Source organism: Sorex araneus, chromosome 1 (assembly GCF_027595985.1).
Source record: "Sorex araneus isolate mSorAra2 chromosome 1, mSorAra2.pri, whole genome shotgun sequence".
Taxonomy (NCBI): Eukaryota; Metazoa; Chordata; class Mammalia; order Eulipotyphla; family Soricidae; genus Sorex; species Sorex araneus.
The window spans coordinates 10,391,225-10,418,681 of record NC_073302.1 but is presented as its reverse complement, the minus strand read 5'-3'; the positions used below and the strand labels follow the sequence as shown (position 1 = coordinate 10,418,681).

Genomic DNA, 27,457 nt, shown 5'->3' with positions numbered 1-27,457 from the left:
GAAATGCAGATGTCATCTCTACTATACCTTTTTGCCTCTCCGGGATATAGTCCCAGGAGTGGTATTGCTGGGTCAAATGGGAGCTCAATTTCTAACTTTTTGAGAATCGTCCATATTGTTTTCCAAAAGGACTGAACCAGTCGGCATTCCCACCAGAGTGAAGGAGAGTCCCTTTCTCCCCACATCCACGCCAACACCGGTTGCTTTTGTTTTTTGGGATGTGGGCCAGTCTCTGTGGTGTGAGATGATAACTCATTGTTGTTTTGATCTGCATCTCCCTGATAATTAGTGATGTTGAACATTTTCTCATGTGCCTCTCAGCCATTTGGATTTCTTCTTTGGAAAATTTTCTGTTCATTTCATCACCCCATTTTTTTGATAGGGTTGGCAGTTTTCTTCCTGTGGAGTTCAACCAGTGCATTGTATATCCTTGTTATCAACCCTTTATCGGATGGGTACTGCATAAATATCCTTTTCCATTCTGTAGATTGTCTTTGTATTTTGGTCACTGGTTCTTTTGAATTGCAGAAGTTTCTTAGTTTGAGATAGTCCCATTTATTTATCTTTGTTTTCACTTGCTTGGCCAGTGGCATGTCAGCTTTGAAGATACCTTTGGCTTCAATGTCGTGGAGGGTTTTGACGACCTTATCTTCAATGTACCTTAGGGATTCTGGTCTGATGTTGACGTCTTTAATCCATTTTGATCTGATTTTTGTACATGGTGATAGATTGAGGTCTAAGCCCAATTTTTTTGCATGTAGCCGTTCAGTTTTGCCAGCACAATTTGTTAAACATGCTTTCCTTGCTTCACTTCACATTTCTTGCTCCCTTATCAAAGATTAGATGATCATATATTTGGGGGTGTATGTCAGAGTATTCAACCCTATTCCATTGGTCTGCAGCTCTGCCTTTGGTCCAATACCATGCTGTTTTAATGACTACTGCTTTGTTGTAGAGTTTGAAGTTTGGGAGGTTGATATCTCCCATTTTCTTTTTCCCAAGGATTGCTTTAGCTATTCCTGGGGGCTTATTGTTCCATATGAATTTCAGGAGCGCTTGCTCCATTTCTTTGAAGAATGACAAGGGTATCCCTATAGGGATCGCATTGAATTTGTACAATGCTTTGGGGAGAATTGCCATTTTGACAATATTAATTCTTCCAATCCATGAGCAGGGGATGTCTTACCATTTCCTCGTGTCCTCTTTTATTTCCTGAAGTAGTGTTTTACAGTTTTCATTATACAAGTCCTTTACCTCCTTTGTTAAGCTGATTCCGAGGTACTTGATATTTTGAGGTGCAATTGTGAACGGTATTGCTTTTCTCAGGTACTTTCTTCTCTCTCATTATTTGCATATAAGAAAGCCATGGACTTTTGGGTGTTGATTCTATAGCGTGAACATTACTATAGGAGTCTATTGTTTCTAGGAGTTTCGTGGTAGAGGTTTTAGGGTTCTCTAGGTATAGTATCATATCATCTGCGAATAGTGAGAGCTTGATTTCTTCCTTTCCTACCTGAATGCCCTTAATATCTTTTTCTTGCCTAATCGCTATTGCAAGTACTTTCAGTACTATATTGAACAGAAGAGGAGAGAGTGGGCATCCTTGTCTCGTCCCTGTTCTCAGAGGGAAGGCTCTTATTTTTTCCCCATTGAGGACAATTCTTGCCATAGGCTTGTGATAAATGGCTTTGACTATATTGAGGAAGGTCCCTTCTGTACCCATTTTGGTGAGTGTTTTCATCATAAACGGAAGCTGGATCTTGTCAAATGCTTTCTCTGCATCTATTGATATGATTATATGATATTTATCTTTTCTTTTGTTGATATGATGGATTATGTTGATTGATTTCCGGATGTTAAACCATCCTTGCATTCCCGGGATGAATCCCACTTGGTCGTGGTGTATGATCTTTTTGATGACTTGTTGAATTCTATTTGCTAATATTTTGTTGAGGATCTTTGCATCTGTGTTCATCAGGGATATTGGCCTGTAGTTTTCTTTTTTTGTGGTGTCTTTGTTTGCTTTTGGTATTAGGGAGATATGAGCCTCACAGAAACTGTTTGGGAGGGTTTCTGTTTCTTCAATTTCCTGGAAAAGCTTGAGAAGGACAGGCAAAAGGTCCTCTTTAAATGTTTGGAAGAACTCGCTAGTGAATCCGTCTGGACCTGGGCTCTTGTTTTTGGGAAGACTTTTGATTACCATTTCAATTTCCTTGATGTTAATTGGACTATTCAGGTACTCTAGGTCTTCTTGGTTCAGCCTTGGGAGATTATAGGAGTTGAGGAATTTATCCATTACTTCTAGGTTCTCTTGTTTCGTGGCATATAGATTTTCAAAGTAGTCTCTGATGATCTTTTGAATTTCATTGGTTTCTTTTGTGATGTCCCCCTTTTCATTTCTGATTCAGCTTATAAGGGTTCTCTCTCTCTTTCTTTGTGAGTCTTGCTAGTGGTTTATCATTCTTGTTTATTTTCTCGAAGAACAAGCTCTTGGTTTCATTGATCTTTTGGATTGTCTTTTGGGTTTCCATTTTGTTAATTTCTGCTCTAAGTTTTATTATCTCTTTCCTTCTGCCTGGTTTGGGCTCCTTTTGTTGGTCCTTTTCTAACGTCTTAATCTGTGAAATCAAGTTATTTATGTGGGCCCTTTCTTCCTTCCTGAGATCTGCTTTCAGAGCTATAAATTTTCCCCTTAAAATGGCTTTAGCTGCGTCCCACAGGTTCTGGTAGCTCGTGTCTTCATTTTCATTTGTTTCTAGGTACCTTTTGATTTCTTCCTTGATTTCCTTCCTGACCCACTCATTGTTCAATATTGAGCTTTTTAATTTCCAGGTGTTTGATTTGGTTTTCTGCATCTGTCCACGATTAAGTTTTATCTTCAGTGCATCATTGTCTGAAAAGATAGCTGGCACAATGTCTATCTTTTTGATTCTGTTGAGGTATGTTGTGTGGCCTAGCGCATGGTCTATTCTGGAAAATATTCCATGTGCACTGGAAAAGAATGTGTATTCCTTTTTTTGGGGATATAAAGCCCTGTATTGATCTATTAGCCCTTTTTCTTCTATTTCTTCCTTCAAAGCCAGTATTTTCTTGGTGAGTTTAAATCTTCTTGATCTGTCCAGAGGAGACAGTGCAGTGTTGAAGTCTCCAACTACTATTGTGTTGCTCACAATGTCCTTCTTAAGGTCTCTTAGCAGCTGTTGTATGTATTTAGCTGGTCCCTCATTGGGTGCGTAGACATTTAGTAGTGTGATTTCTTCCTGATGTACACATTCCATGATTAATAAAAAGTGGCCTTCACTATCCCTTCTAATCTTTTTCAACCTGAAGTCTATGTTGTCCGATACTAGTAATGCCACCCCAGCTTTCTTGAGGGAGTTGTTTGCTTGTAGTATTGTTTTCCATCCTTGACTTTGAGTTTGTGTTTGTTCTGGCTATTCAGATGTGTTTCTTGCAGGCAACAGAAGGTTGGTTTGAGTCTCTGAATCCATTTTGCCAGTCTGTGTCTCTTAATAGGTGAATTCAGACCATTGACATTAAGGGAGATTATTGATATGGGATTTTGTGCCATCTTTGTGCAAGGGTTTGTTGTGCTTGTAGGGGTTGTTCTTGTCTTACAATAGCACCTTTAGTGCTTCTTTTAGGTTTGGTTTTGAGTCTATGAAGTTCCTGAGCTGTTGTTTATCCCCAAAGTAATGTATGATTCCTTCTAGTTTGAATGAGAGTTTAGTCAGATAAAGTATTCTTGGTGAAGCGTTGATTTCATTGAGTTTTTTCACTATATCCCACCATTGCCTTCGAGCTTGGAGGGTTTCCTCTGATAGATCTGCTGTGAGTCTAAGGGGTGCTCCTTTTTATGCAATTTCCTTCTTGGACCTTGCTGCTTGCAGTATTGTGTCTCTCTGAACGATGTCCATCATTGCGACTGTGATATGTCTTGGTGTTTTTTTGTTAGGATCTCTTTTAGCTGGCACTCTTAGGTCGCCTTGAATCTGGATGCCCGCATTGTCCAGCTGTGGGAAGTTTTCCGCAATGATTTGTTTGACTGTGTCTTATTCGTTGGGGTTGGTTCCCTGTGGTTCTGGTAGTCCAGTGATTCTAATGTTGTTCCCATTGAAATCATCCCCTAGGACTCTGATTCTGGCTAGAGCTATTTGAGGTCTCTTGCCATGGTTTGTTGTTGCCTGTATGCCTCTTGCAGCTCATCTTCAAGCATACTGATTCTGTCTTCGGCTGCAGTCATCCTATTGTTGATGGCAGCCAGAGAGTTTTTGATTTCATGTACCAAATCCTTCATTTCTTTTTGAAGGTTTTTTATTTCTGCTCTCATTTCTTCCCGTATTTTGTCAGCTGTCTATTGTATTGTTTCTGCCAGGTCTTCCTTGAAGTTGTCCATCTTTGCATTGAGTTCATTGAACATGTTGTGGATTTCAACTCTGAATTCTTTATCAGAGAGGTCAAGTTTGTAGGAAACGCCCATTGAGGTTTCCGGACTTCTCTGATCGTCCTCTGCTTGCACTGGGGATTTTCGCTGTTTCTTCATGTTGTTGTTGTGGTATGAAAGAGGGCACTTGAAGATGAGTATCCCTGTTTCCTTTTGTTGCGAAAAAGGATTGTGGATAGGCTCAGTTAATAGTGGTTGCCTTTTTACTTGCTGGTTGTAGAACCTGGTCTCCTACTGAGATGTTTCCTTCAATTCTTATGTGAAGTCTTGTGTTTTATTGTCCTACTGCTTGTGAATAGCTAGGATGTTGGTCTTGGATAGGATGTTGATGAAACTATCTGCCGCCTTGTTAGCGGCAACCGCCTGTAATGAGGCCATGCCCACCTTTCTAGGCCATGCCCCCTGATGATTAAGTCATGCCCCTTTCCCACAACCTGGCAGCGGTCAACCGGCTGGGGTCGGCGTGCCGGCCACTTGGCTGGCAGTCCAGAGGGAAGGGAAGTGCGGGGTGCTCAGGGCCGGGGAGCAGGCTGGGTCCTGAAGGGCAAGTAGAAGGAGCGTCACAGACCTTTGCCCGAAGACAGAATAGCGGCGGTGCTTGGGGCCGGCAGTCCGGAGGGGAGGGAAGCGCGGGGTGCTCAGTGTTTGGTAGATTTTTTATCTCTTGAATCTGCATCTGTGTTCCTGCAGAGAATGGGTATGTTTGCAGATATTGTTTCTCCCAGAACTCTTTTGTCCCCCTTTGTTCCCACCCCCTCCCATACCTTCCTGTATTCCTGTAATTTGGAGATTATTCTTCTCATCTTTGTACACTAAGTATCTTATGTTTTCTTCCATTCTTTTGCTTCTCTTTTCTCTTTGACCACCTTTTCAACTCTGGTCTGTATCTTGTCTTCAAGTTCAACTAAATGTGAGATTTTGCTACTATGACTTGCTAATGTGTTCTTTAGCTCCTTCAATTCCATTTGTGTGGCATATCTCATTCTCTGAAAGTTTTTCCTTGAGTTTGTTTGAATTTGTTTATCTACTGATTATTCAATTTCACTGGCAAGTTCTTGCTTAATTTTGATTGCCAATACAGTGAGTCTTGATTTTAGATCCTCATCGACCTGGGTCAAGCGTTTTGATGGGCTTGGGGACTTGCCTGGGTTTTTATTACTATTTTCAACTGCAGCTGAGTTCCTTGGTTACCCCATTGTCCTTCAAGTTTTGTGGGTGTTAATGGTGGAGATTAAGATTCCCAGTTACTTGAGAACTGATCTGCTGAGTTGTTTCTAAAAAGCTGATACTGATAATATATCTGTGGTTCATGTTATTTTCCTTATCATGCTGTGTTATTTGAGTAGGCACAGAAAATTGTCAGCTAGTTATTAGGTTGGGCTCACCGAGATTGAAAGTTGTCAAGAGACTGAGAAATAGAAGTACCACATCCCACCTGCCTCTTATAGAAGAGGTGTATGGTAGTAATGTTTTCACAAGGATGCCAGTGTGTCTCTAAGGTTTTGGATTAAGGGGATAGATTGATGACTGACAGGGCCATTCCCTGTCCTAAGGGAGGATGCAGTGGAACAGGAAAGAAGGTGGGGTCACCAGGCTTGCAGGCAAGTGGCTGTCTGGGGTTTCAGGGCAGGGAGGGGCAGGTCTGGCTCAGAAGGAACCCAGTTAGGTTTAGGAGATAGACTGATGTCAAGCACTGAGTTTCAGGGCAGTAATTGCAGGTATTGAAAATGTGCAACGTGGCGAATTTTGGATATGTGTTCATTCATCAAAGCAGTGGTTCAATCAAACTGAAGATAAGAGGCTCCAACTTGAAAATCACCTTGTTCTTCTTTGGAATCCTGTTCAGCAAGGTATTTCTATCCTCACATTTGCCAGGAGCCACTCATAGTTTATTTCTATCAAACAGAGTAATTTTCCCTAGAATTTATATTAATGGAATGACAGTAGTACATGTTATGGAATCCCTAAGCTTTTCACTGGTGTGTTATTTTGATATCTATCACACTGGGTATATTCAAAGGTTGTTTTGCCTTTTCTTGTTTCTGGTTTGGGTCTACAAAAGCTAGGTTGTAGCTGTATAAATTACTTTTTTAAAGGATCTTAGCTTTCTGTCTTATGGTTCCACATTTCAGATGAAGGAATTGTATCATGTGGTACATATTTGATTAGAACTTTAAAGGACTCTCCAATTTAGTACTCATTATACCATTCCCCACCCTTGAAAATATTGTATAAGAGTTCGAATGCCCTCAGATAACTTTTGGAGGTCACTGTTGTTGAAATCAACACTCTCGTAGGTGTGATCAACATTTACTATGAGTTGACTTTATAATCGCAACATTACAGTAAATTGTAGTGATAGCTTTATAACTTTGCTACCATAATCACTGGTGTACTGAACACCTAACTATGTCAAAAATATTTTCCAATCCTTTGCCTATTTAAAATTCTTGCTTATTTGGTGGCCACATCCCAGGGTGCTCAGGGCTTGCTCATAGCTCTGAGCTCAGGGTTCACTCATGGAAAACCCAAAGCACAGCAAGCACCCACCCTCAGTAATATATCTCTTGCCCCTTTTCACTTGTATCACTTGTCATACTGTTGATCTTCAATTTGCTCGAGCAGGCACCAGTAACGTCTCTATTTGTCCCTGTCGAGTTCTAGTGTAGCCCAATGATATCTGCTCGCTCCAGGAACAGGAAGAGCCTCAAAAAATTCATTTAGGGCTTTGATGAAGAAGGCTGACCATCACGCTGTTGGGTGGCCACGCGGTCTTTTGAGGTCCCGTGGAATCCAGTCGGTAACAGCTCTAATCCAGCAGTCATCTCTGAATCGCATTACATGTCTGGCCCATCTGATTTTTGATGTCTTGGCAAATGAGATAGCGTCCCTGATATTTCTTTTTTAGTTTATTTATTTTTTTAATTGAGTCACTGTGAGAACAGTTACAGGGCTTTTAGGATCAAGTCTCAGTCATACTATGATCAAACACCCATCCCTTCACCAGTGCACATGTTCCACCACCAAGAACCCCTGCATATCCCCCTCCCACTACCCCTCTGCCTGTGTCAGATGATTTTCACTTTACTCTCTCCATACTTTGATTACATTTAATTTTAGGTAGAAAACTCACTATCATTATTTGAAGTTTTCCCCCCAACATCAGACCTGTCAGAATGGCATCATTAGATTGTATGTTTTCTATTGTCGATAACAAAGAGCATATGATGTTGCATGGTCCCGAAAGCAGCCGCCCAGGAGTTTTGGGATTTTGCTATTAAGTCCAGAGGTATTTCTGCCAGCAGCCGCTGCATTCCGAGATTGGTTTGTGTGCCTCTGGGGTCATGGCTGTTCAGGAGCAGAGAAGCTGTCCATGGGCGACCGCTTAGGGTATCATTTGGGCAGGAGGAAAGGCTGGTTTTGCCCTCCCCATCCATCGCGAGATTCCCCATGTGACCCATCACTGCAAGCTCCTACTTCTCTGTTCAATTGTTTCTGAATGGTGGTGGTCGCCATGCTGACACGAAGGGGGAAAGGCTGAGGGATGGAAACCCTTTCCCTCCCGGGGCTGCATGGGGCTGTAGTTTAGTTCAGAGTCCAGGAGTATATCTGCCAGCAGCAGCTGCGTTCTGACATTGGTTTCTGTGCCTCTGGAATAATGGACGCTCAGGGGTGGTGGAGCCATTCCTGAGCATATTTTTGTATATCAGGAAAGGTTGCGTGGCTGCTTATGCGGCCGCGCAGTTTGGAGAAATATCCCAGTCCCACATACTGGAGCCGTGTTAGTAGAAGCTCAGTGTCGCCGGGGCTCCATCTGGAGAAGGCGGGGACTCTGCACCTTCTTTGTCTGGCACCCCAGTGTTGTTGGCCTGGTCTGGGGTCCGGAGCATTCTCTGGCTTGCGGTGCCTGCTGATCCAGATTCTTCACTGCTGCCTGCTGTGGCAAGATGGCGCCAAGGGCCGCGTCCCTGATTCTTGACCATCGACGGAGGTCAGAAGTCCAGGTCCCTTCTCCCACTTGAGTGAGATGTGATACTCCTAGCATAGCTCTTTCCATTCCTTTCTGGGATGGGATATCCGAGTAGTGTTCTCATCCTGTTTTCGGAGGGCCCAGATCTTTGAAGTCCTATGTTAGTGCAGGAAGAACGGTGGAATTGAAAAGATGTGCCTGTACTCATTTGTGGAGTATAAAATAACATCACATGAGGCTGACACCCAAGAACAGTAGATACAAGATCCAGAGGGATTGCCCCATAGCTGAAAGACTGCTTCATGAGCAGAGGGGAGAAGGAAAATGGAATAGAGAAGGGATCACTAAGAAAATGATGGCTGGAGGAACCAATTGGGATGGGAGATGCATGCCGACAGTAGATAATGGACTAAACATGATGACCTCTCAGTGTCTGTGTTGCAAGCTATAATGCCCCAAAATAGAGAGAGAGTATGGGCAATATTGTCTGCCATGGAGGCAGGGGGAGGATGGGAAAGGGGGATATACCTGGGATATTGGTGGTGGGGAATGTGCACTGGTGGAAGGATGGGTGTCTGATCATTGTGAGATTGTAACCCAAACATGAAAGCTTTTAACTATCTCATGGTGATTCAATAAAATTTTTAAAAATTAAAAAAATTGAAAAGATGTGCCTGGAGTCAGAGGTTCTTCATCCTCTTAAACACTTCTTTGATGCTCTTGAAGGCGTTCCACGCTGCTCTCTTTCTCCTGTGCAGTTCTGGCGCCAAGTTGTTCCTCATGTTGAATTCTCAACCCAGGTACATATAGTTGCTGCAATCGGAGATGTTCATTCCATTGAGAGAAAATGCATTGAGAACCTTTGCTCTTGCCCCTCTTAGACTATTTAAAACCATATTTTTATTGTGAGTTCTTGAAATTTTTTTGTACAGTTTTAAAGGTGAGAGTTCAGTAATTCTATTAAAAGACACCACACTGTAGAGTTCTTCATATATTTTGGATACATGTCCTTGATTTCATATATTACTTAGAAGCATTCCCACCCCTTTTTTGACTTATTCTTTAATTATTTAACAGTGTTACTCAGAATGAAATAATGATGATTTTATCAGCCCAAATTTCAAAACTTCCTTTTATAAATTATGATTTCTGTATTTCTATAAGAAAATACATGTAGGAAGCCATATTTCAATCCTGGCTCTTATCTTCAAGTAAGAGAGAGCCTGGCACTTCTTACACAGGGGCCTAATTAAAACTTCTCTAACAAGGTCGCCGTTACTGACCTTACTGACCTTACCATTCCACTAGCCGATACCCGTGCCTGACATGATACATGAACATGTCACAATCTGTGATTGACTACTGTTTGTACTGGGTCCGGGCATGCATACCACTACCTGCCTCCCAGCAGGCAAGTATAAAATGCTGTAGCTGCCAGTGAATAAAGCTCTCTCTCTCCTTTTCTCCTCCTCCTTCTGTCTCTGCGTCTGTTCATTCGGCTGCGTCCCCTCCTCAGCCCCACAAAGGGTCCTACCTGCTGGACAGGGCGGGGCCCTCACAAATATATTCTATTTTAAGGAAATAAAATGTATTTTCTTATTTTAGAAATAATTAAAAAATGATTTAGGCCCATGATTTACAAGTTTTCCATACTAGAATTGCTGGCACACAGCTTACAATAAATCTTTAGAAGTCTGTACTTATCATGAACCAAAGGATTCTCTGACACATATCTTCTAAGTATTTTATTTTATTTTATTATTTTTTTAAGTTTTTATTATATTGAATCACCGTGAAAAAAATTATAAAGTTTTCAGGTTTAAGTCTCAGTCATATACTGATTAAACCCCCATCCTTCACCAGTGCACATGTGCCACCACCAAGAACCTCAATATACCCCCCTCCCATCCACCCTCCACCTGAGTAGCTAATGATCTTCCCTTTATTCTCTATATACTTTGAGTACATTCAATATTTCAATAGAGAACTCACTATTATTGTTTGGATTTTTTTCCCAACAATCAGGCCTGCTGCAAAGGCATCATTTAATAATTTCTCTTCATTGCTGAGAGTGAAGACTCTGTCTTCACAGAGTTCTGTCGCGGCTGCGCGGTTTTGGGTTTCTGATATTTTAGCTCATTCACAGTCTAGATGCACAGCTGCGAGAAGCCGCTTTGGGTGCTAAAATGGGTTAGAAGACCTCTCAATCAAAGTCTTTAGGAGCAGAGGGTCCGTTTCTCGAGCCGCAGCTCTGGATCATATCTGGGCAGAAGGCTTGCAGGTAACGCCCCTCCTCCCAGGACCACCTACAGGCTACGTCACTAAAAAGTCCTATCTCCAGGTTGGAGGGTGCTGCTGGTGCCACCATTTTCGTTCCTTCTAAGTATTTTAAACTTAAATCTTGTATTTCATTATATGCCTGCATTCTTTTAATTTTTATTCATTGAAAGAAATGTCTAAAATTTAATTTGTTCCATATAGACATTAAATTATTTAATTATTTCTTTTTATACTTTCTGTACAGTTGCAAGTAAATAATTTTCTAAAATTTTCTTTCAAACGTTCATTTGTATGTACATGAATGAACTATTTAAAAATATATATTTTGTGACACTGTTTACAATAGCCACAATCTGGAAGAAACTCGAATGCCAGAGAACAGATGACTGGTGAAAAAATCTTTGGCACATCTGCACAATGGAATACTATTCAGCTGTCAAAAAGGATGAAGTCATGAACTCTGCATATAAGTGGATCAACATGGAAAGTATCATGCTAAGTGAAATCAGTCAGAAAGAAAGAGACAGACATAGAAAAATTGCGCTCATATGCGGAATATAAAACAACAGAGTGGGAGACTAACACCTAAGAATAGTAGCAATAAATACAAGGAGATTTGCTCCGTGGCTTGGAAGCCAGCCTCACCTGCTGGGGGAAAGGGCAGCTCAGATAGAAAAGGGAACACCAACTAAAGTGTGGTTGGAGGATCCACTTGGGATGGGAGAGACGGGTTGAAAGCAGACTATAGATTGAACACGATAGCCACCCAATATCTCCATTGCAAACCATAACACCCAAAAGGAGAGAGAGAACAAAAAGGAATTCTCTGTCACAGGGGCGGGGTGGGGTTGGGGGAACAGGATATGGGGGGTGGGAGGGACCCTGGGGCCGTCGGAGGAGGATAATGGGCACTGGTGAAAGGATGGGTACTCGAGTAATGTATGACTGTAACATAAGCATGAAACTCTAATTGTACCCGCAGAGTGACTCACTAATAAACAAACACACAAAATATTTCTTCATAATTTATTAAAAATTAAATTTAAATATGTACTGTGATTTATAATACTCTTAATAGTAATGTTCCAGGGATACATGTTTCCACACCAAACTCTAAAGCAGAGTGTCATTGAACCACCGACTCTAGATCCTTTCTCACCCATTCTCACCAGAGTCACTCTAACTCAATTTACTTCTACAGCTAGATTATCAGGATCTGTCACCAGTGCTTACTTTTAAAATTTTGTTATTATGTATAACTTTACTTCATATAAGAGAGGAATCATTTGCTATTTGTCTTGTCTTTGACTTACTCTCTAGTGGAGAAATACCCTCTAGTGGAGAAATGTAAACATCTGATCACCACTACAAGGGGACTCATTTTTTATCTATGTATAAATGATATAAAGATAGTAATTTATATCTTTACATGGTTATGCATGAATATACTCACATATGTGTCTACATTTATTTGTGTGAATTATTTTTATATCTCACACTTTACATATGTCTATTGTATAATACAAAAGTTCCATTATTTATGTAATTTACATATATGTAGATATTTCATAAGAACCTTTCAATCAAAAAGTTATGGGTTGTTTTAATTCCTTCATACTGTTGTGTCAGAGCATAAAGAAAGTTTATAAGTCTAAAAAGCATATCATGTTCAATATTTAGACAAGTAACGCATACATTAGTCACCTCGATCAAGACAGAAAACATTTCTGATACCACCTCAAAATTAATTTTGAAGCAGTATATCTTTATATTATAGACATAAAGTTTTCAAAATTATGTTCTGAAAATAATTTCCAAAAATGGAATTATTCAAAACTGTACAATTATAATAGGGGCCATCTCCAGTTCTGGAGAGCCTAGGAATCCAGTTATTCTTGGGTTGGGATGAACTGATAAAAAAGTCATCTGATGGCGATAGAGAGATTGTCAGGAAGGGTATGAATCCATACTTAAGAGGAAATGAAAAGTAAACATTAAAAATTTATAATGGGAATGTCTGAATAAAATAAAATTGAAAACAGGATTTATGCAAGCCTCTCTTCCTTTAACATTCTCATTACTGGTCAGTCTGGTTAATAAAAGCTGTCTTATGTCAGCAGAGTGGGACATGGAATACCAATCTCTCTGAGGTGTGTGTGTGTGTGTGTGTGTGTAAACAGGTTTATCTGAGCTCTCAGAACACCAATTCTTGTATAATAGCTTCCTTATTCATTTGTATATATTTTTATATCATTCAGACTAAGTTGTTTGACGCAAAGAACATATCTTATTAGCAAACAACTTTAGTGCTTGTTTTATATCTCTGTTTCTCAGGCTGTAAATAAAAGGGTTCAGCATGGGAGTGACTATCATATACATCACAGAAGCTGCTATTTCTTTAGCACTGGACATGGCTGGTGAGGAGAAAAAGTACACTTCTGCAATGGTCCCATAGAATAAAGTTACAACAAGAATATGGGAACCACAGGTAGAAAGAACTTTGAAGAATTTCTTAGCAGAAGGATTTTTCAGAACAGTGGCCCATATGCAGATATATGATCCCATAATAAAAGTGAATGGAATAATTGCAATCATTCCTCCCTCAATGAATATGACCAGATTATTAAGTGAAGTGTCTGAGCAGCTTACCTCCAGCAATGCTGTTAGTTCACAGAAGAAGTGCGGGATGGTGATATCACCACAGAAGGACACTTGGATCGAGAGCAGGGTGTGCATCAGTGAATGTGAAAAACTGAAGAGCCAGGACCAAGCTACTAATGAGATACATCGTTCTTTCCTCATGATCATGGTGTAGTGGAGTGGGTGACAGATGGCTACATACCTGTCATAGGCCATCACTGCAAGAAGGAAATCGTCGGTACAAACAAAAAATAGTAAAAAATATACCTGAGAAACACACCCCGAATAGCAGATGGACTTGCGATTGCTCTGCATGTCCACTAACATTTTGGGAACCGTGACAGTTGATAAAAACACATCGTTGAAGGCCAAGACACTGAGGAAGAAGTACATGGGTGTGTGGAGGCGAGAGTCTATCCTGATGAGTAGGATGATAAGCAGGTTCCCCAACACAGTGGTCAGGTACATGACCAGGAAGAGCATCAAGAACCAGCCCTGTTGTTCTGGTGGTATAGGGAGACCCTGGAGGAGGAATTCAGAAACTCTGGTCTCATTCTGTCTCTTCATGATGCTCCTCTTTATTCTGAAAGTCAGAGAGGGAAATGTTCAGAACCTGAGTAGCCATATTATAGTAACACAGTTTTTACATGAAAATGTTGTTATTTTTAAACTATTCTTTGTTCACAACTCACATGTATGTATGCATGAATCACCATGTAACATTCAGGTTCTAATAATACATAACATCTACACAATTTATAAGGTATTTTTCTTTACCTGGAAGAATGATTTCAATAACAACGTAATTCATGCTCTGTACAAAGCACTACAGAAAGTTCTATACATCAGAGTATTCAAGAAATAAAAGTCTCATTGCTGAAGGAGTGTACAAACTCATAATATTTCAGTGTGCAAAGTTGCATCGATCCTACACATAGCAGTGAAAGGAATGACAACGTGTATGTAACCGGAATCTGTCTCTTAATTACAACACAATGACTCTCCTATTCCTAATTTTTTAGCATGTCCTGTCTGCTAGGTGACATTACTCAACATAGTTGAAGGAGGGAATCTTTGATTTCCTTTGCACTTAAGATAAACAGCAGGATGGCAAATATTTCTTAGAGACTGAACTGCTCAGTGGCACTGGTTCTATATCTCCAAATTCTCTAAGGTGAATAGTGACTGATCATGTGAGGAGACATCACAATAATCTAATAGACTATATATAATAGACAACTGTTGATTTTTATAGGATTAAGCTTTTGATTATTATAGTCCTTCACCAGGAAAAGAGAAACAGACCATGTTCACCATGTGAGATACTTGTTTAGACAGGATTATTTCATAAACCTTCTATAAGTATTGTCCCAAAATTTGGAGATTTATGAACCTTGGATATTTATGACAAAAACATTTAGTTATAGGAAGGAATATTAACCCTCTTGTAGATTTCACACCTATTATTTTCCAGGGACAGAGCTGAAAGATCAGTTGAATATTGAACATTTTTCAATTTAAAATCTCAATATAGAATTGTGATTGAGACTGAGATACCCTTTCTTTACCATAGTAATGGTATATAAGAGACGAACATTGCCATTCCAAACTGTAGATTAGTTCATTTCTTGCCAATTGAGATACCGGAATCAAGGGAACAAGTTTGTATACTTACCCAGAGGAATAATGTACCCTATCCTGCCTCCTCAATGCAGTAACATGACCATCATTGACAGACTCCTGAGTGTTTGTGGACATAAAGATGGGTCCCATTTACTCACAAATGCCATCGAGAAATACTGTAAAAATCAAACAGCATTAATAAACTAATAAATGCAGAAATCTTGGACGACATGGAGAGATAACATCAGAGACATAAAGGAAAGCAAAGATTACACATCACCACATCACTGAGTTAGGATTTCGAAACTCCCCCATGCGGACCATGGGTAAACTCAGGAAATTTCTCCACCTTGCTGGTGAGCAAATCTATGTCTCTCAGACTCGGTATTCTCATGGCTGAACTTTGATACCTGTTTGCAAATTGAGAATGTGGAAGAGATTGTTCAAGGCAGGCTAGATATTTGGTATGAGGGTCCCAATTACATTCAGAGTGCTCTGCACTTGCTTCCTAAGGCTTCCTGGTGTTTTGTACATTCATCATAGAGAAAAGATTAAAATGAGAAAAGAGCCACATGTAGTTTTATTTATAACATTTGTTAAGATTTTGCCTTTCCTCCCAGTCTCTCTCTCTGTGTCCTTAAACTTGTTTTTGAGTATTAGTCTCATGTTGTTTTTTGTATCACAAAAAGACTGCAATCACTTTGTGTCTGTCCCTTCCTTCTGACTCATGTACAGTAGAAACAAGGTTCAGGAAGATTGGTCTATGGTTGGAAACTTGCCAGAAGTCAGAGGGAGAGGACAGTTAGAATAGAGATGGGACCGCTAGGACAATGACAATTGGAAATTATCCCTGTGGAACAACTGATTGCTGAATGGAGGTAAAGGAATATACATGTTAACCATTCAATACCTATATAGCAAACTATAATATCCAAAAGGAAAGAGAGAATGAAAGAAAGATAGAAAGAATAAAGGTCTGCCGGAGATGCATATTGGAGTGTGGGTGGCAGGATAGAAATGGGGACATCAGTGACCTATTTCATGATGGTTCAATGAAAAAAAAATCTTGTTTGTGAGCCACACTCAATGGAATTAAGAGCTTATTACTGGCTCTCTCATCCGGGGTGCATCCAGTGGTACCTGGGAACCATTAGGCAATGCTGGGAATCAAACAGGGTATTTTCAGGACAAATATCTTATCTCATCCTATCTTTCAAGTACCTCTACGTCTATTCTTTCTTATGCATCATCAGAGATATCACATAAATACAGACACCTGTTGAGGAAACATACATTTTATCATATTACACAAGCAAGAAATCATCACACAGCATATGCACATGGGATGCATGCACATACTTCTGTGCACACAGAGACAGAACTTTCTGCCCTACAATTATAAGCTCACTCTGATATCTTCACTCTTGGTAGGTAAAGAGCCTTCTCCTCCCGTTTGTATGTCTTCAGCTTCTGCAGTACTTAGGAGGACAAAATAGTGGGATGGAAACTTCTGTGAGCCCATAATCTCCTGACTTTTCTGTGTCTGTCCTTGACCTACAAGTCAATAAAGAAACCATTTTATAACCCTCATAGAGGACTAAGTCAAAGTCCCTAAGATCCTGGTTAAAGAAATTGCCTCAGCCCGATTAGACCTCGGGGAGGTGGTTGAGCAGAGCTGCTCAGGTCACCTGAGAGTTTTCCAGGTATCAAGGGTCCCCACAATGGAACTGCCTGTTAAGTTTCTGCTGGACACAGGAATGGCTGAGATGTTTTCCAAACATCAATGAAGCCAATGCACATGTTTGACAGGGCTGGTTGTGGGTCTCTGCCAGACACTCCTGGCTGTCCCTAAATAGGTAAAGTAACTTCCCTCAGCCTTGTTTAAGAAGGCTGAGAGAAATATACTTTCTCTGTCATTATAAATCTTTTATTACTATAATTATAAGTCTTTTGCTACTGTTTTATTAGATCAAGCAAGCTAAGAAACATAGGTGCACAATATACGTCTACTGTTATCATAAACTTCACATCTTTTAGCAAAAGATCATTCAATAGCTTAGTCACTGTTGTTGAGTCAGTATTGATAGTGAACGGAGCTGCCAATTGATTAATATAGTCCTCATATGTTAACTGCTGAGTTACTTACACTCACACAAAAACACAACTATGTGACACAAATATTCAGCAAATCATCAGCACAATAATATCCCCTCCATATTTAACAAGTATTAACAAGCACCTCCTTGCCCGAGGCAGATCAGAGCTTCACTCAGACTTCTCAGAAAGAGGCTCTAAGCACATGATCCTTCTCAAGTTTTCCATCCACACACTTTGTTCAACTCACCCCCGTACCCAGTTATTATGATACATTAATATGCCCTCCATTGTAAAAGAAACTTCTTTATTATATCTGCTCAAACAATACACGTTAGGAGAGGTTATGAAATAAATTTCCCTCTCACTCCCCCATAACGTAGCACTAGCTTGGATAATCAAGAGCAGTATTAGTATGTCAGATTCCTAGTTGTGGCTGGTTTGGTCCAGAGAGAAGGCCCACTGAATTTTCAACACTGATGCCTCTTCTTTAATGCCATTTATTTCATTCCATTTAGTTGTTTTCATGCAAAGAGGGAGATAATAGAGACAAAGGATTTTATTTAGATCAATTCTTTGTTCTATTTTATTTATATAGCACAGACTGATCGTGGAGAAAATTTAGGGAATGACTAATTCTACCATATTAATTTTTTCCAATTGAATCACTGTGGGATACACACTTACAAAGTTGTCTGTGATTCAGTCATACAGTGTTCCAACCCCACACCTTCTCTCAAGTGCATTTCCCAGCACCAATGTCCCCAGTTTCCCTCACTCTCCCTATCCTGATGCCTTTATGACAGGCACTTGTCTTCTTTCTTCTCTCTCTCTCTCTCTCTCTCTCTCTCTCTCTCTTTCCTTTTGAGCATAATGTTTTGCAATGCAGATCTTGAAAGAGAACCGTTTATATCCATTTACCTACTTTCAACACTTTACCCTTGTTCAGAGGGATCATTTCCAACCATTATTCTCATACTGGTCCCTTCTTTATCCTACTTGCCTTTTGTCCTGCCACCCACCTCCACTGCTCTTGTGGCAAGCTTCCAACCATTGACCAGTCCTCCTGGGCCCTGTTTTCCCTGGCCTAGATATTAGTTTCATAATATTTTATTTTTGTCACTGTCACCCCATTGCTCATCGATTTGTTCGGGCGGGTACCAGTGACATCTGTCATTGTGAGACTTATTGTTACTGTTTTGGCGTATCCAATACGCCATTGGTAGCTTGCCAGGATCTCCGAGAGGGGCGGAGGAATCGAACATGGGTCAGCCGCGTGAAAGTCGAACACCCTACAGCTGTGCTATCGCTCCAACCCCATTTTATTTTATTTTTTGAATAATCCACAAATGAATGTGGTTATTCTATGACTGTCCTTCTCTTTCTGACTCATTTTGCAGCATAATACTCTCCATGTCCATCAATTCATAATCAAATTTCGTGACTTTATTTTTCCTAACCAAGTCACAGTATTCCATTGTGCAGATGTACCATTTTTTAAAAAAAATCTAGTTGTCAGTTTTTGGGCACTTGGGTTGTTTCCTGATTTTGGCTATTTTGAATAGCGCTGCAATGAACATAGAAGTGCATATGGTGTTTCTGTTGTGTGGTTGTGGATCCCCAGGTAATTTTTCCAGAAGTGCAATTGTTTGATCAAATTCTAGTTGTTTTGATTAATGTCCATATTGTTTTCCAAAACGGTCAGACCAGTTGACATTCCCACCAACAACGAGAGTCCCTCTCTCCCCGCATCTGCACCAGCACTGGTTATTCTTGTACTTTATGATATGTGCCAGTCTCTGTTGTGTGAGATGATGTCTCATTGTTGCTTTGATTTGCATATTCCTGATAATTGTTGATGGAGAGCATTATTTCATGTGCTTTTTAGGCATTTGAATTTCTTCTTTAAGAAAATATCTGTTCATTTCTACTCCCCATGTTTTGATGGGGTTGGATATCTTTTTCTTGTAAAGTATTACCAGTATCTTAAATATCTTTGATACTAACCCCTTACCAGATGGGTTTTGTGTAAGTAATTTTTCCCATTCCATGGGCTATCTTTTTTTTAAAATTAATTTTTAAAATTTTTTAATGAACCGCCATGAGGTACAGTTACAAACTTACAAACTTTAGTTCTCACATTTCAGTCATACAATGATCAAGTACCCATCCCTCCACCAGTGTCCATTCTCAACCACCAATGTTCCCACCACCGTCATGGACTCTTTTTGTATCTTGGTCACCAGTTGTTTTAGTGGTAAAGCCTTCTTAGCTTAATGTAGTCTTGTTTGTTTATCGTTCCTTCCACGCTTGGTAACAGGTGTTTTATCTTTGAAAATGGCCTTCCTTAGCTTCAACGTATGGAAGGTTTTGCCTATGTTTTCTCTCATGGACCTCATAGATTCAGTTTTGTTATTAAGCTCTTTAATGCATTTTGATCGGACTTTTCTGGATAGCATTATGTAGAGTTCTGAGTTCATTTTTTTTACATGTAGCTGCCCAGTTTTTCCAGGACCACTTATAAAAGAGGATATCTTTGCTCCTTTACCAAAGTTTAAATGACCATATATTTGAAAGTCTGTGTCAAGATATTCAACTCTCTTCCTTTGGTCTATGGATCTGTCTTTATTCCAATACCATGCTATTTGAATTCCTACTGCTTTGTAATATAGTTTGAAGTCGGGGAAGGTGATGCTTCTCGTCTCCTTGGTCCCAAGGATTGCTTTAGCTATTTTTTGGGGTTTATTATTCCATATGGATTTTAAAAGTATTTGTTCTATTTCTTTGAAAAAAATTCTGGGTGTTCTTATAGGGACTGCCATTGAATCTGTATAATGCTTTGGGGAGTATTGCCATTTTGACAATGTTAATTCTCCCAATCCAAGAGCAGGGTACATTTCTCCATTTACTTTTGTCATATTTTATTTCTTAAAGTAGTGTATCAGATGTGGTGTGGTACTCTTGATACATCGATTCAAATGGCCATAAGGCACATGAAATAATGCTCTCCATCAATACTTATCAGGAATATGCAAATCAAAACAACAATGAGATATCAGCTCACAGAAATTGGCACACATCATAAAGTACAAGAATATTCAGTGCTGGTGCATATGCGGGGAGAGAGGGATTTTCTTTCATTGTTGGTAGGAATGCCAATTAGTCCTGCCTTTTTGAAAAACAATATGGACATTACTCAAAAAAACTAGAATTTGACCCAGCAATTACACTTCTGGAAAAATAACCTGGGGATCCACAACCACACATCACAAACACCATATGCATTCCTATGTTTATTGCAGCACTATCCAAAATAGCCAGAATCTGGAAACAACTCAAGTGCCAGAAAACAGACAATTCGATTTAAAAAAAAACAAAACAATGGCATATCTGCACAATGGAATACTGTGTATTGATTAGGAAAAATAAAGCCATGAAATTTGATTATATCTTGATGAACATGGTAAGTACCATGCTGCAAATGAGTCAGAAAGAGAAGGACAGATATAGAATGACCACATTCATTTGTGGAATATGAAAAAAGGAAAGTAGTATGAAACTAATATTTAAGGCCAGGGAAAATTAGGGCCCAGGAGGACTGGTCAATGGTTGAAAACTTGCCACAAGAGCAGTGGAGGGGTGGGGGCAGGATAAAGTGCGGTAAGATAAAGAAGGGACCAGGGTGAAAATAATTGCTGGTAATGATCCCTCTGAACAAGAGTCAGGTGTTGAAAGTAGGTAAATGGATATAAATGGTTGTCTTTCAAGATCTGCACTGTAAAACATAATGCTCAAAAGGAAAGAGAGAGAGAGAAATAAAAATGCCTGCCATAGAGGCATCCAGGGAGGGAGGAGATAGGCAAACTGGGGACATTGGTGGTGGGAAATGCACTCGAGCGAAGGTGTGGGGTTGGAAAACTGTATGACTGAATCACAAACAACTTTGTGACTGTGTATCTCACTGAAAATTAATTGAAAAAATTTAATGTGGTAGAATTAATCATTTCCCTAAATTTTCTCCACGATCAGTCTGTGCTGCATAAATAAAATAGAACAAAGAATTGATCTAAATAAAATCCTTTGTCTCTATTATCTCCCTATTTTCATGAAAACAACTAAATGTAATGAAATAAATGGCATTAAAGAAGAGACATCAGTGTTGAGAACTCAGTGGGCCTTTTCTCTGGACCAAACCAGCCACAACTAGGAATCTGGCATCCCAATACTGCTCCTGATTATCCAAGCTAGTGCTACGTTATGGCGGAGTGAGGGGAGAATTAATTTCATAACCTCTCCTAAAGTGTATTGTTTGAGCAGATATAATAAAGAAGTTTCTTTTACACTGGAGGACATATTCTGTATCACTGTATCACTGTCATCCCGTTGCTCATCGATTTGCTCGAGCGGTCACCAGTGAGGTCTCCATTGTGAGACTTGTTACTGTTTTTGGCATATTAAATACACCACAGTTAGCTTGCCAGGCTCTGCTGTGCAGGCGAGATACTCTCAGTAGCTTGCCGGTCTCTCCGAGAGGGGCGGAGGAATTGAACCCAGATCGACCGAGTGCAAGGCATACACCCTACCTGCTGTGCTATCACTCCAGCCCAATCAACCATGTATAGGAATGATTTTCAGATTATAGGTTGCACCCAATTAATAGGATCTGAAGTTAATTTAAGCTGTCCAGGCTAGCATCTTAAAATGAAATTAAAATGAGGGCCAGAGTAACAGTACAACAGATAGGGCCACCACCGAGATGTGATCCCGGGGGCCGCATGCATGTGCGGCCTCTCCGCAGCTGCACAAGCGTGAATCCAAACCAAGAAAACCTCTTTCGGCATGGGCAACTCCTCGCAGAATGTCTCCAGTCTGAGAACTAAGCCTCGGCCCCGTGCCCGCCCAGGAGGGGAAAGGTATTTCTCTCTCTCTCTCGCCTCTTTCTCTCCGGGGATGAAGGGCACGGTGTCCACCATATTATGACGACCACAAATTGGATTTTCAAGCCTGCAATGATCCAATATCTGGTAGAAATCTCCCTGGACTTAATTGTTAAAGTACTGAAATTCAAAACTTCGCGGCCGCTAGTGCGGCCGCGCAATCTCATTTGTTTTCACAGTAGGTCTGAATCTAGTGGGGTACTCCTAACAACAATAGTGAGGTTTGTGTTGAAATATTGAATTTAACCAAACCAAAGTAAACAGAAAGTAAAATGAAAGTTATCAGTTACAAGGCGGGGGGTGGGGGGACGGGATGGGAGGTGTACCGTGTTTTTTTTTTTTTTTTGGTGGTGGTAAATGGGTGCTGGTGAAGGGATGGTTGTTTCTGCATTGTATAACTGAGATCTAAGCCTAAAAGCATTGTAATCTTCCACATGGTGATTTAATAAAATAAAATTTTTATTTAAAAAAAAAAGAACAGTACAGCAGATAGGGTGGTTTGCCTTGCATGTAGTCAACCCAGTTTCAATCCCAGGTACCATCTATGATCCCCAGGCTGAACCCAGGAGTAATACTTGATCACAGAGCCAGGTGTAAGCCCTGAAAATTGTTTGGTGTGGCCCCAAAACCCCCCACTGCAAATGAAATTACAATGAAGAAGACAAAGAGTAGGACACATAGTATTAACGGTATAAGGCAAATCAAGTATTGTTTTATTTTTCCAAATAATGTCAAACTGTATAAGGCAAATGAAGTATTGTTTTATTTTTCCAAATAATGTCAAACACATTTATTTTGTTGTGAGGAAAACTGACTTGTAAGAACTCTTACTCTTGTAGTAACATTATGACTGATCTGTAGTCACTCTTCTCCCATCATCTGTCCTTTCAGACTATTCTCAGCCCTGCCAGAGTAATAAAAATGACACTCACTTCATTTACAAAATAAAACCTAAAGTCACTGGCATGTGTACCAGAGTCCTTCATCTTAATCTAAACTTCCTTTCCAGGAATGTCCCTTCACTCCCTTCTCTATTCCCCCATTAGACAATCGCTGTGTTCTCACCAAATATTACACGTTTACTGATATTTAAAAAGCATTTGAAGATAATTCAGTAGAAAGATTCATATTCTTCAAATAAACTAGAAACTTAAAATAGAGCATAGAAGAGGAGAGAGCAGAGTGTGTGGGTGAGAGTTGAAGTTGAATATCATGTGCCTGCTTTCCATTGTCTATAACAGTGAAAAGAAAAAAACAGGGGCCGGAGTAATAGTATAGAGAGGAGGGCATTTGCCTTGCATGAGGCAGACCTGGTTTCGGTCCTTAGCATCGCATATGGTCCTTCCAGCACCGCCAGGAGTAATTTCTGAGTGCAGAGCCAGGAGCAACCCCGACCATCGCTGGGTGTGACCCAAATAACAAAAAAAAAAAAAAAGGGAAAGAAAATAAACAACAGTTTGATTTAGAGAATCAATAGTGGTCAAAGACATTTGGGAGTCTTCAATTATGAAGCATGTATAATAATCAAATAAAAACTAAGATTTGATTTAGTCAATAGGCAAGTCTTAGATATAAGAATTACACTTGGCATTGTAATATGTAAGGGTTAAACTGGTTTTGTTTTATGCCCCATGTACTCCTTTGGCTTCAGAAATTCCTTATCTTGATGTACTGTTTCAGTAGTGGGAAAGTTAGAAACATAAGCAGAAGCATAAACAGCTTGTTATGCAGATAGTTAAGAAGCTGACCTATTTGGAAACTAGGCATATTAATGTAGCATATTAATGTATCATAATAACTGGGGACAGGGCTGAGTTGAACAAATTGTGTGGATGGAAAACTTGAGAAGGATAATGTACTTGGAACCTCTTTCTGAGAAGTCTGAATGAAGCTCTGATCTGCCTCGGAAGAGGAAGTGCATATAAATACTTGTTAAATATGAAGGGGATATTATTGTGCTGATGACTTGCTGAATGTTTGTGTCACATAGTAGTGCTGTTGTATGAGGACAGTGTAAGTAACTCAGCAGTTAACATATGAAGACCATATTAATCAATTGGCAGCTCCGTTCAAAAACTATCCATTCTGATTCAATAGCAATGACTAAGCTATTGAATGATCTTTTGCTAAAATATGTGAAATTTATGGTAACAATAGATGTATATTATGCATCTATGTTTCTTAGCTTGCATGACCTAATAACATAGTAATAAAAGATTTATAATTACAGAAATAATTAACTAACGTATATTTCTTTCAGCCTTCTGAAGCAAGGCTGAGGGAAGTTACTTTACCTATTTAGGGAAAAGTAGGAGTGTCTGGCAGAGACCCAAAACAAGCCCTGTCAGACCTGTGCATTGGCTTCATTGATGTTTGGAAAACATCCCAGCCATTCCTGTGTCCAGCAGAAACTTAACAGGCAGTTCCATTGTGGGGACCCTTGATACCTGGAAAACTCTCAGGTGGCCTGAGCAGCTCTGCTCAACCACCTCCCCAAGGTTTAATTGGGCTGTGGCAATTACCTTTCTTTAACAGGAGCTCAGGAACTTTGACTTAGTCCTCTATGAGGTTTATAAAATGGTTTCTTTATTGACTTGTAGGTCAAGGACATACACAGAAAGGTCAGGAGATAATGGGCTCACAGAAGTTTCCATCCCACTATTTTGTCCTCCTAAGTACTGCAGAAGCTGAAGACATACAAACTGGATGATAAGGCTCTTTACCTACCAAGAGTGACGATATCAGAGTGAGCTTATAATAGGGGAGAAAGTTCTGTCTCTGTGTGTACAGAAGTATGTGCATGCATCCCATGTGCATATGCTGCGTGATGATTTCTTGCTTGTTTAATATGATCAAATGTATGTTTCCTCAACAGGTGTCTGTATTTATGTGATATCTCTGATGATGCAGTAAGAAAGACAGACGTAGAAGTACTTGAAAGATAGGATAAGAGATAAGATATTTGTCCTGCAAATACCCTGTTTGATCCCCAGCTTTGCCTAAGTATTCCCAGGCACCACTAGGAGGAACCCCCCGATCAGAGAGCCAGTGATAAGCTCTTAATACCATTGAATGTGACTCAAAAACAAGATTTTTTTCATTGAACCACATGAGATAGATCACCGATGTCCCCGTTTCCATCATACCACCCACACTCAATGCATCTACGACAGACACCTTTCTTCTTTCTATCTTTCTCTCATTCTCTCTCTTTCCTTTTGGGTATTATAGTTTGCAATACAGGTACTGAATGAGTAGCATGTATATCCCTTTTCCTCCTTTCAACAATCAGTTCTTTCCACAGTGATCATTTCCAACTATCATTGTCCTAGGATAGAGTGGTCTCATCTCTATCCTAACTGCTCTCTCCCTCTGACTTCTGGTAGGTTTCCAACCATGGACCAGTCTTTCTGAACCCTGTTTCTACTGTAAATGAGTCAGAAGGAAGGGACAGACACAAAGGGATTGCAGTCATTTTGCAATACGGAAAAACAACATGAGACTAATACTCAAAATGAAGTTTAAAGACACAGAGAGAGACTGGGAAGAAAGGCAAGATCTAAAAAATGTTATAAATAAAACTACATGAGAATTAAAGATTCTTTTCTCTATGATCAGTAGACAAAGCATCAGGGAAGCCTTAGGAAGCAAGTGCAGAGCACTTTGAGTCTGATTGGGACCCTCATTATAAAATATCTAGCCTGCCCTTGTTCAATATCTTTCACATTCTCAACCCGTAAACAGATATCAGAGTTCATTCATGAGAATACTGAGTAGTAAGAGATATAGATATGCGCATCAGAATGAGGAGAAATTTCCTGAACTTACCCATGGTCAGCATGGGGGAGTTTTGAAAACCTAACTCAGTGATGTGGTGATGCATAATCTTTGCTTTCCTTTATGTGTCTGATGTTATCTCTGCATGTCATCTAAGCTTTCTGCTTTTATTAGTTATTAATAATGATTGATTTATACAGTATTTCTCTGATGGTATCTGTGAGTAAATGGGGCTCATCTTTATGCCCACAGACACTCAGGAGTTTGTCAGTTATGTCCACATTACTGCACTGAGCAGGCAAGATCGGGCACATTATTCCTCTAGGTAAGTGTGCAAACTTGTGCCATTGGTTCCAGTATCTCAGTAAGGTCAGAAATAGTCTAACCCACATTCTGGACATGGTATGTTTGTCTCATATTTAGTTTCCATGGTAAAGAAAGAGTGACTTAGTCTCAATCACAATGCTGTACTGATATTTTAAATTGAAAAATATTCACTAATCATTCAGCCCTCTGTCTGGAAAATAATCAGTGTTGAGTCTACAAGAGGGATTATAATAATCTTTCCACAAATTAAATGTTTTGCCATAAATCTTCAAGGCTCATAAATCTCCAAATTCTGAAATAATACTTATAGAAAGTTTATGAATTAAATCTGTCTAAACAAGTATCTCACACTCTTTGTGAACATGGTCTGTTCCTCTTTTCCTGTGTGAAGGTCTACAATAATCAAAACTTGAATCCTATGAACATCAAGTCTCTCTGTTTGTTATAGTTCACTAATTCATTGTGGTGTCTCCTCACATGAGAACATGGAGAGAGATAACCTGTGTCCCTGAGCAGTTCAGCCTCTAAGGAATATTTGCCATCCTGCTATTTATCTTGAATACAAAGGACAGCAAAGATTCCCTTTTTCAACTATGTTTGGAGTGATGTAGCTTAGCATGTCAAGACATGGTAAAAAATAAGGAATAGGAGAGCCAGTGTGTTGTAATTAAGAGAAAAATTCTGGTTAGATACATGTTGTCATTCCTTTCACCATTATCTATAGCATCAATGCAACTTTGTACACTTAGATATTATGACTTTGTTCCTCATCACTGAATATTGATTTCTTCATGTTATCTGAGGATTTAAAAAAGTATATGTAAAACAACAAAACACATGCAATAGTTCCTGGAATAATGTTTATGAATGGTTAATATTTGACATCATTATTTTAATGGGCACATTTATTGATGGAAAATCATATCTCTGAAACAATTTGGAAGAGAGAAGTTTATACATATTTAAATTTACATTGTAAATTGTAAATTTATATTTAAATTGTACATCAATGTAAAGAGTTTCATATCCTATAAGGAGAAATGTCTAATGTCTGATTGTGAATATCCTTGTCGTTATGACACTAAGTTACTGAAATTGACCTGGCATGATGAAAAGTTTACACTCCTCCAACACTATGGCTTTGCATTGCTTGCTTATTTTGTGTATAGTACTTTGAACAAGGGTTTGTACAGTAACTTGAACTGAGCTGTTTTTTAATGGTATATTGTAATTATAGCATCCACACAGGTGATGTGTGAACAAAAGTCTATTAAAACTAAACACTTTAAAAGCTGTGTTACTATAGCATGACTCTCCAGGTTCTTAACATTTCCCTCTCACTCACTACTAGAAGAAAAAGAGCAC

At 39.6% G+C, this 27,457-nt stretch overlaps 1 protein-coding gene across 1 annotated transcript; it reads right to left on the bottom strand.

The window, feature by feature from the left end:
• Positions 1–12,953: 12,953 nt before the first annotated feature.
• On the bottom strand, positions 12,954–13,901 carry LOC101545069 (olfactory receptor 1J4-like). The gene has a single exon (XM_004613546.2). The coding sequence runs from the start codon at positions 13,899–13,901 to the stop codon at positions 12,954–12,956; it is 948 nt and encodes a 315-aa protein (XP_004613603.2).
• Positions 13,902–27,457: the final 13,556 nt, after the last annotated feature.